This window comes from Heptranchias perlo, chromosome 19 (genome assembly GCF_035084215.1).
Source record: "Heptranchias perlo isolate sHepPer1 chromosome 19, sHepPer1.hap1, whole genome shotgun sequence".
NCBI classification, from domain to species: Eukaryota; Metazoa; Chordata; class Chondrichthyes; order Hexanchiformes; family Hexanchidae; genus Heptranchias; species Heptranchias perlo.
This window is the reverse complement of record NC_090343.1, coordinates 30,512,294-30,522,598: the sequence shown is the minus strand read 5'-3', so window position 1 is coordinate 30,522,598 and position 10,305 is coordinate 30,512,294. Positions and strand designations below refer to the sequence as shown.

Genomic DNA, 10,305 nt, shown 5'->3' with positions numbered 1-10,305 from the left:
ATTTTAAGAAATTCAATTTTTGTTTCCATTTTTGTGTTACAGTTGGGAATAAATCTGAGCAATCAGGGTTATTCACTGCTCAAATCTCTCAGTAAAGTTCACTTAGTACCACAATGTATCATGGTCACTGTACCATGCACTTCATAGGACCAATTCTCTGGTCTTGTGTATCAGGAGAGCAGGTGCACATGACAAAGATAGAGAACTGAATTAGGAAAGTACCCCCTGCGCTAATTACAATTCAGCACTTTTCTATTTTAGGGAGCTGAATGCTTGCACCCATTTTATGCAAGAACAACATTAAGACTCCAGATTTGATATAAAAATATTTAAACGAGTACCTAGCACAATTCAGTGGTAGTTCTGTTAGGTTTACTCTTTTTTTCCATGGGCCTGAATTTACTGAAAACTTGCGTCATAGTAATGCTGCATCTATAGCGTACGCCATTCTAACGATGCAGTAATTCCAGGAAATTATGGCGTGAATGACTTAGGCCATTACTTATGCCACACTATAATTTGCTGGGACATTTGTTCTGATCCATTGAGACCCTTGGTGAAAAAATTTGAACAGCTAATTATCAAAGCTCCGCCCTCCCGTTAAAATCAATGGTGAGATCGAGTTTGCTGAATTAATGTTATTGTGATCGCCACAGCCACTGAGACCATTCCAGAATGGCACTGGAGGGCTCATAATCAATAAATTATTCAATCGCTTAGCAGGTTGCCTCAGGGTAACATTTTTACTGACTTGTTCTAGGAACTTCACTGAAATCTTCAAACTTAATTAAATAATAAAATAAATGTTTTGACAGGCAGGCATGTTCTGATTTCTCCCCAACTGATTATTTTTATATGAATATTTATTCAGCTCGTGCGCTAAGCATGGATTGCAACCAGTAATAAAATATGGCTAGGGATCACACGCAGTTCGGGAGACAATCCTATGCATATGGGTCCCTTCTTAATACTGATTTATGTATCTGTACGGTTTCAGTACAAACTCATCAATCAAATTAAACCCATCATGGCCATTCTGCCCATACATACTGTGACCTATCCCCATGTTATCAGATCGGAGCCATTGATCCTAAATGTGTCCCTGTTAAATAACTTGTTCTTTCTGTGTCAGGCCCTGGTACCTTTGATGTGTATCAGACATTGGCTGTGTTGCTCCCGATCTGTCACTATGCTCACTATGGTGTACCCTAATAATTTTTCCAGTAAATTGTGGCATGAATTTGCCACTGGAGGATCGAGGAGTACATCGGTCAAACTTATGGCATTCTTCACCAATATTGCCATTGTAGCGAATTCTGGGCCATCATGTTCCATTTAGAATGGGAGCAAGGGAAGCCCCAAGGACACAATGCTCTTAAAAGTGTATGTATGTTTGTTTTGGTGTTTAAGATACTTTTTTTAGTACCATAGTTTTTGTTAGCACTGTTCTGTACTTCTGATATTTTTACCACTAACCATCTTTCAAAAAAAATATTAGCAGCCATTTTTTAAACTCGTTGGTTTGGTGGTGTGGGATTTGGGCTTGTGCAGCAGTCCTGCTTTTTTGCTGAAACGGTCTTGATGTGTCAAATGCCATTGCGTTGTGGCCCAAGAACAATTGCAAATTTAAAAAAGGCTGATAAGCTTATGCAGTGTTTTATATCAGTACCTAATCAATTCCCGATGAAGCAATATTACCAAGTTTTTAGTGTATGTCATTGGCTGAATAATTTGCAGCCACTGGCTGTGTAAAAGTTATGATGAAAGGTTCATATCTGCAACTTCACTGAACTAAGTATTCCCCCTATCAGAATTTTAATGAAAGCATACTTATTTATACATCTTTTATGTATTTTGTAAATGATGTAGAGATTTTGCTTTGGACATTGATTGCAAACTTTTTTTTAGGATTTGTTAAATCATTTTTATTTTACGTTGTAAATCAGTGATTTAGCTATAATAGATAGCTAGCACTATCTTTACTTGCTTCTGTTTAATGTACAATTTTAAGTAGATGGCTTAACTTTATGTATCTGTCTCCAAATTATCACTGGTAAAACTGACAAAATTTAAAGGGCTTGTTCTGTCAATTCTTAATTTTCTTAAGAATCGTGTAATGATCTCAGGAATCATGGAACTGCTGTACCCACCTGAGATACAAGTTAAATGAATTGTGGCAGATCCACTAACATAGTGGAGTAGATGTGTTCCCAGCTTCACCCGTCAGGAGCACATATTATAAATTTGGGCACAGAGGTCACTAAGCCCCAGAGGATTTTCTGTCCTGCTGATCTCTGCACCTTAATTCATGATTTGTGATCCCAATGGATGAAGCTCTGCACCAGGCATGAGCATTCATAATATCTACCTCAGTATATCCTCCATGCAGATATCAATCTCTATGTATAAAGTGCATACAACTGTACCATTTTTCACCTTGGATTTATCTGAAATGCCAATGTGGTTATTAATAAAGATGTCACTTTCTAGTCCTGATGTGCTGCACTGTACACTGGTATTGAAATATCAGTTTTTGTTTTCTTACTATGTTTACTAATGTCAGCCTTGGCTCAATAGTATCATGCTCGTTCCTGACTCAGAAGGTTGGGGTTCCAGCCCCACTCCAGAAATCTGAGCTAAAGATCTATGCTGACACTTCAGTACAGTACTGAGGGAGTGCTGCGCTGCCGGAGGTGCCGTCTTTCAGATGAGATGTTAAGCTGCTCTCTCGGGTGGGTATGAAAGACTCCATGGTACAATTCAAAGAAGAGTTCTGCTGTCCTTGCAGCATTTATCCCTCAACTAACATCACTAAAACAGATTATCTAGTCATTTAGATCATTTGTTGTTTGTGAGACATGGCTGTACACAAATTGGCTTCTGCATTTCACTTCAGATAAAAGGGAATTCACTGGCTCTGAAGCACTTTGGGATATCCTGGGGTTGTGAAAGGTGCAATATAAATGCAAGGTCTTTTGCTCTTGAATTGACAACAAAAAACTGGGGAATAATTACGACTTATCAAATTATTCTGATGACTAGAACTATAGGATATGAAACAGCTTCTAATAAAGCAATCAAGTGACTTTGAGCGAATCCACATCAAGCTGATGTTCCATTTTGTAAAAATAGAAGAGTAGCCAGGAAATTTATACTCAATTGATCCTTGCTTCTCTTTATCAACTTTTGATTATTTTTAGTTTGCTGAATAAGCCAATTTGATCCCCATGGACCCATGAACACATTAAATAACTTGATATTTATAGAAGTAGCTGTATCAGCTCTAAAATCTCCCTTGTATTTTAGTGATCAGAAGTGGATGCAGTACTCGAGGCAGAATTTTGACCTTGAACCGGGAAGGGACCGGGTGGGGGAAAGATTTTCAGGTGCGAAACCTGGAAGGCAAGTTGGTGGGTCGCGATCGCGATTGCGACCTTAACGAGGTCAACAAATTTTACTTCTGGGCTTCGTGCCTGGCAGCCAGCCAGATCGACAAGCTGGCTGGCTGTCAGACAGGAAGGCTTATGATAGCAGGCCACAGCTGGGGATCAGAGGGAGGGAGGGATCGATCATGGGCCGGGGAGGGCATTGGAGGGCCGGGGAGAAGATCGGGGTGGGGGGGGGGGGGGGGGGGGGGGTGGTGGTGGAGACATCGAGGTCTGGGGAGAAGATCGGGAAGAGGGGAGAAAATCGGGGAGCCAGGGAGAACATTGGGGGGCTGGGAAGGACATTGGAGAGCCGAGGTGAAGATTGCAGTGTTCCTGTCGGCCAGGTGAGCTTGTTGGGCTTGGAAGAAGCAGTCCTGCTCCTCTGGGCCCACAAGTAGTGCAATAAAGACACTCACCTCATGGATCCGGCCCTTCCCACCTGCTTTTACCTGACGTGAATCGGAAGCGATGGGAAAACGGGATTTGAAGGTTCATTTAAATTTTCCAATATACAAAGAATTAAGTACCTCCAGTATTTCAATGAGGTACATTGTCCTTTTAAATATTGGCCCACCGGCTTTAAGTGGGGGCGGGGCTTCCTGGTGTCTGCTGTGCACACACACACAAACCTGCCTGGGTTAAACCTAGAAGTGGGCGAGTTGGAGCCGGGATGCGGTCCTGCTTCAAAAAGATGTTATTTTTTACCTCACACATGCCCCCAACCCACCCGTTCTTGGGGGTTAAAATTAACCCCAAGAAGGTGTCTGACCAGACACTATATACATTGAGCATGATTTCCTCTGATTTGTACACTCTTGTTTTGGATATAGAGTTTAACATTCTATTGCTTTGTTGATTGCTGTTTCACATGGCTTGACAGTTTGTTGTTCAATTTACTAAAAACCCATGGATATCTTTTAATTTTACCCTTATCTATTTTGTCACCATTCATGGAGTATGTATGTTGTCCATTTTTTCTTCCTATTTGCGGTACTTTACACTGTCCTTGTTGCACACTCACATTTTTTTCAACTCATTTTGTACTTCTTTAGCAGTCTCCTCAGAATCAACTGCATCTCCTGGTTTGGCATCGATTGGACCAATTTGCATTGAGTTTAACTTGGTTTCAAGTCTGATATGCGATCTGTATTTGCAGAGGAATAGAATTTTATTATTTGATGCATTTCTTAATAATAGTAAACATTACATTACTATCTGGTAAACAGGATGTTAGACCTTCACGCCCAGTTCAACAAAAAACATTGCTTTGCAATGCTTTTGCCAAAATAAATACTGACCAATATTTTGAGAAAGCTCGGTGAAAGGACAAGGCTCATAGTGTAGGACATGACCAAAGTTGGAATGAATAATAGAGGCCATCCCTATGGCTCAGATACATCTCTGAGTCATTGGGGGTTAAATTCAATAACCCCTGAATCCGGGTGCGTGATTAACCCGCGCCCGGTCGTTGAGATGCAGGCAGCACGTGAGATTCAAGGGTTAAGTTACGAGGTGAGATTACACAAATTGGGGTTGTATTCTCTCGAGTTTCGAAGGTTAAGGGGTGATCTGATCGAAGTTTATAAGATATTAAGGGGAACAGATAGGGTGGATAGAGAGAAACTATTTCCACTGGTTGGGGATTCTAGGAGTAGGGGGCACAGTTTAAAAATTAGAGCCAGACCTTTCAGGAGCGAGATTAGAAATCATTTCTACACACAAAGGATGGTAGAAGTTTGGAACTTTCTTCCGCAAACGGTAATTGATACTAGCTCAATTGCTAAATTTAAATCTGAGATAGATAGCTTTTTGGCAACCAAAGATATGGGCCAAAGGCAGGTATATGGAGTTAGATCACAGATCAGCATGATCTTATCAAATGGCGGAGCAGGCACAAGGGGCTGAATGGCCTACTCCTGTTCCTATGTTCCTATGTTCATGCTGCCTAGTCATTTACCTGATGTCTGCGAGCAGCCAGGCCCAGTTGCGCTGTTTAGTGGCTGCTCACCAGCAGGGGGGCCCTGATATTGGGCGAGTGGTCAGCACCACTTAAAAGTAGCCTGCACCTCTTAAAGGCAGCTTGCACCTCTTATTTGAAAATATAAGATACGGGTCCCCAAGGAGTCTGAATGGAGATCAGACATCGCATACGTAAAACACAGATGCAGCTCCTGTCCCTATGTTTACAAACTGTTGAGTTATGTTAAAACATTGAATAAAGGTTGCACGCTACTAAATCCCACATCCTCCAATCTGCATGCCAGACCTGACTAATCTGCCAATTTGAGTTTGTACCAGGCTTGCGAGAGAGAGTACACCAAGGTTCTCTGATGATGCACTAGAGGCCTTGGTGCAAAAGGTGGACAGAAGGAGGAACATCTTATATCCGCAGTGGGGGGGACAAGAGGCTCTCCAGACATATGCTCCCGAGGCAGCAGGAGATGAAGTCAATGTCAGGCACATAGCACCACAAACATGGATGCAGTGCATAAAGAAGTTCAATGCTTTGACACGAGTGGTCAAGGTGGGCGAGGCAACTGTCAAGTAGTATTTTTTTATTTGTTCATGGGATGTGGGTGTCGCTGGCAAGGCCAGAATTAATGCTCATCCCTAATTGCCCTTGAGAAGGTGGTGGTGAGCTGCCTTCTTGAACCACTGCAGTCCATGTGCTGAAGGTTCTCCCACAGTGCTATTAGGAAGGGAGTTCCAGGATTTTGACCCAGTGACGATGAAGGAACGGCGATATATTTCCAAGTCGGGATGATGTGTGACTTGGAGGGGAATGTGCAGGTGGTGTTGTTCCCATGTGCCTGCTGCCCTTGTCCTTCTAGGTGGTAGAGGTCGCGGGTTTTGAAGGTGCTGTCGAAGAAGCCTTGGCGAGTTGCTACAGTGCATCCTGTGGATGGTACACACCCAGCAGCCACGGTGCACTGGTGGTGAAGGGAGTGAATGTTTGGGGTGGTGAATGGGGTGCCAATCAAGCGGGCTGCTTTGTCCTAGATGGTGTTGAGCTTCTTGATTGTTGTTGCAGCTGCACTCATCCAGGCAAGTGGAGAGTATTCCATCATACTCTTGACCTGTGCCTTGTAGATGGTGGAAAGGCTTTGGGGAGTCAGGAGGTGAGTCACTCGCCGCAGAATACCTAGCCTCTGACCTGCTCTTGTAGCCACAGTATTTATGTGGCTGGTCCAGTTAAGTTTCTGGTCAATGGTGACCCCCAGGATGTTGATGGTGGGGGATTCGGCAATGGTAATGCCGTTGAATGTCAAGGGGAGGTGTTAGACTTTCTCTTGTTGGAGATGGTCATTGCCTGGCACTTGTCTGGCGTGAATGTTACTTGCCACTTATCAGCCCAATCCTGGATGTTGTCCAGGTCCTGCTGCATGCGGGCACGGACTGCTTCATTATCTGAGGGTTGTGAATGGAACTGAACCTTGTGCAATCATCAGCGAACATCCCCATTTCTGACCTTATGATGGAGGGAAGGTCATTGATGAAGCAGCTGAAGATGGTTGGGTCTAGGACATTGCCCTGAGGAACTCATGCAGCAATGTCCTGGGACTTAGATGATTGGCCTCCAACAACCACTACCATCTTCCTTTGTGCTAGGTATGACTCCAGCCACTGGAGGGATTTCCCCCTGATTCCCATTGACTTCAATTTTACTAGGGCTCCTTGGTGTCACACCCGGTCAAATGCTGCCTTGATGTCAAGGGCAGTCACTCTCACCTCACCTCTGGAATTCAGCTCTTTTTCTTATTTGGACCAAGGCTGTAATGAGGTCTGGAGCCGAGTGGTCCTGGCGGAACCCAAACTGAGGATCGGTGAGCAGGTTATTGGTGAGTAAGTGCCGCTTGATAGCACTGTCGACGACACCTTCCATCACTTTGCTGATGATTGAGAGTAGACTGATGGGGCGGTAATTGGCTGGATTGGATTTGTCCTGCTTTTTGTGGACAGGACATACCTGGGCAATTTTCCACATTGTTGGGTAGATGCCAGTGTTGTAGCTGTACTGGAACAGTTTGGCTCGAGGCGCGGCTAGTTCTGGAGCACAAGTCTTCAGCACTACAGCCGGGATGTTGTCGGTGCCCATAGCCTTTGCTGTATCCAGTGCACTCAGCCGTTTCTTGATATCACGTGGAGTGAATTGAATTGGCTGAAGACTGGCTTCTGTGATGGTGGAGATATCGGGAGGAGGCTGAGATGGATCATCCTCTCGGCACTTCTGGCTTAAGATGGTTGCAAACGCTTCAGCCTTATCTTTTGCACTCATGTGCTGGACTCCGCCATCATTAAGGATGGAGATGTTTACAGTATCTCCTACCAACTGCACCACTAGCCACATCCACTGCTCCACACACTACACTCCCCATCACCCACGTCCCAAAAAGCTCTTTCAATCAGTACTCAACTCGTCCAATCAGATGCATCCTCTCACCCTCACACATTACCACTGTTGCAAGCCGCACGCCCACAACTCACAGGTCACACATACTGGCAGCTATTCATCCATGTTAGGCGCATCATCCAAATATCCTGCAGGACACTCCCCGACACACGTATTGCTCTCTTGCAGGAGAAGGTGGCACATAACAGGAGGCAGCATGTGGCAGTGGCTCCATGGAACATGAACCTGCTGTTCTCTTGCAAGACGACAGCATTCTTGTCCTACCCCTCCCACTCTGCCAGTGCCCTTGCTGTTGCCTGTTAGTTAGCCAGCCCACTCCCTGTAGAGTATTGAAGTTTATTATAGGAACATAGAAAGATAGGAACAGGAGTAGGCCATTTCGTCCCTTGTGCCTGTTCTGCCATTCAATGAGATCATGGTTGACCTGTGAACTAACTCCATGGCCTAAATTTTAACCCACAAACGGGTGAGTTGGGGGTGGGTGGGAACGTAAAAATAGTAAAAAAAACCTAAAACATGTCCCCATCTCGCCTTCAACCCGTCAACTTCCGGTTTTAATGGAGGCGGGTGACCAACTCGCTCTTAAAAGTTGGGTCAGTCAGTAAAAGCTTTTGAGGAGGCTGCAGGCCTCCATTTTTATGGCTTTTTTATTTTTAACTACTGGGGGCTGGGATTCCCGGGCCTTCTGCTTCACACCACGTGAGAGGAGGCAAAAAGGTCCAGCTCAGCCTTTAATGCACTGTTTGTGGGCCAGGAGGAGCAAGAGTTCTTCCCCCAGGCCCAATAAGCCTAGCTGCAGTGACCACCCCCACAAGATCTCTGACCCCCCCCAAGATCTCTGACCCCACAACTCCAGCACCCACCCCTCCCCCGACCGACCCCCTGATAAACCCCGACCCGCCCGGTGACGGACTCACGATGACCAATCTCTGAGGACGCTGACCCCGACCCCTCCCCCCCCCCCCCCATGACCCCCTCCCCCCAACCATCTAAGACTTTCCACTTCCTGGCTCTTCTCCTGTCCGACTGAGGCCAGCCTGTCAATTGCCTGAAAGAAAAATTAACTAAGGCACAGGTGTAAAGCTGGAGACTGATCTGATCCTGCCAGTTTCCTGCTGGGCAGGTTAGATTAAAATTACTTTCAAGGAGTTCCACAGTTTTGAGGCTCTGGCAAAGAAAGTGTGTGAGACAGAGGCAGCAAATTTCCTCATTGGTTTCTGGCCTGGGATTGGCAGAGCCCCTACAAAACAGTAGAGACCAGGTTGCACTGGGTCTCTCCATTTCCGGGAACTTTCAACTTGCCTTATAAGAGGCAAAACCTCCATCTGCCCCTTACAAGGCAAATGCCGCCGGGGAGCAGAGCCAGGGAGGAGGACTCCTTATGATGAAGTTCCCGCTCCAATGGTTCTGACGTATCTGTGGAGGCTGGTACGCTGAATAACTTACATCAAATTGCATCGAATCTATAGCGCAGAACAGGCCATTCGGCCCAACTGTTCTATGTTAGCATTTATGCTCCACGTGAACCTCCTCCCACCCCTCTTCATCTAACCCTATCAACATACCCTTCTATTCCTTTTTCCCTCGTGTGCTTATCTAGCTTCCCCTTAAATGCATCTATGCTATTTGTCTCAACTGCTTGTCGTGGTGGTGAGCTCCACATTCTAACCACTCTCGGTAAAGAAGTTTCTCCTGAATTCCTTGTTGGATTTATTAGTGACCATCTAATATTTATGACCTCTAGTTTTGGTCTCCCCTACAAGTGGAAACATTTTCTCCAAGTCTACATTATAAACCCTTTCATTCTCTTAAAAACCTCAGTCTTCTCTTTTTTTGAGAAAAGATCCCCAGCCTGTTCAGTCTTTCCTAATAGTTATAACTTCTCAGTTCTGGTATCATCCTTGTAAATTTTTTTTGCACTCTCTCCAATGCCTCTATATTCTTTTTATAATATGGAGACCAGAACTGCACACAATACTCCAAGTGTGGTCTAACCAAGGTTCTATTCAAGTTTAACATGACATCCCTGCTTTTCAATTCTATCCCTCTAAAACGAATCCCAGTGCTTGGTTTGCTTTTTTTTGGCCTTATTGGCGTTGCTACTTTTAGTGATTTGTGTATCTGTACCCCTAGATTCCTTTGCTCCTCTACCCCATTTAGACTCTTATTATCCAAGCAGTATGTGCCCTCCTTATTCTTCTTACCAAAATGCACCACCTCACACTTACCTATATTGAAATTCATTTGCTAATTAAACACCCATTCTGCAAGTTTATTAGTGTCAAGTTGTTTTATCGCATTCTTCCTTTCTATTAACTACATTTCCCAATATGATGTTGACTTGAGGCAAACCGGCTTCAATATTGACAAATGGACGAACACATTACACCATACCATTTACTCCTGATTTACATGTAAGCAAGGATGATTAATTAAGAAAGAACCATGTTGTAACATGCTGCAGTA

General features: G+C 44.4%; 1 protein-coding gene across 1 annotated transcript in view; it reads left to right on the top strand.

Moving 5' to 3' along the window:
• Positions 1–5,903: 5,903 nt before the first annotated feature.
• LOC137335348 (cadherin-like protein 26) overlaps positions 5,904–10,305 on the top strand; it is a 72,049-nt gene continuing 67,647 nt past the window's right edge. The window contains exon 1 of the mRNA XM_068000681.1: positions 5,904–5,952. Within this exon, the coding sequence (XP_067856782.1) occupies positions 5,904–5,952 (49 nt within the window). The remainder of the gene's footprint in view (positions 5,953–10,305) is intronic.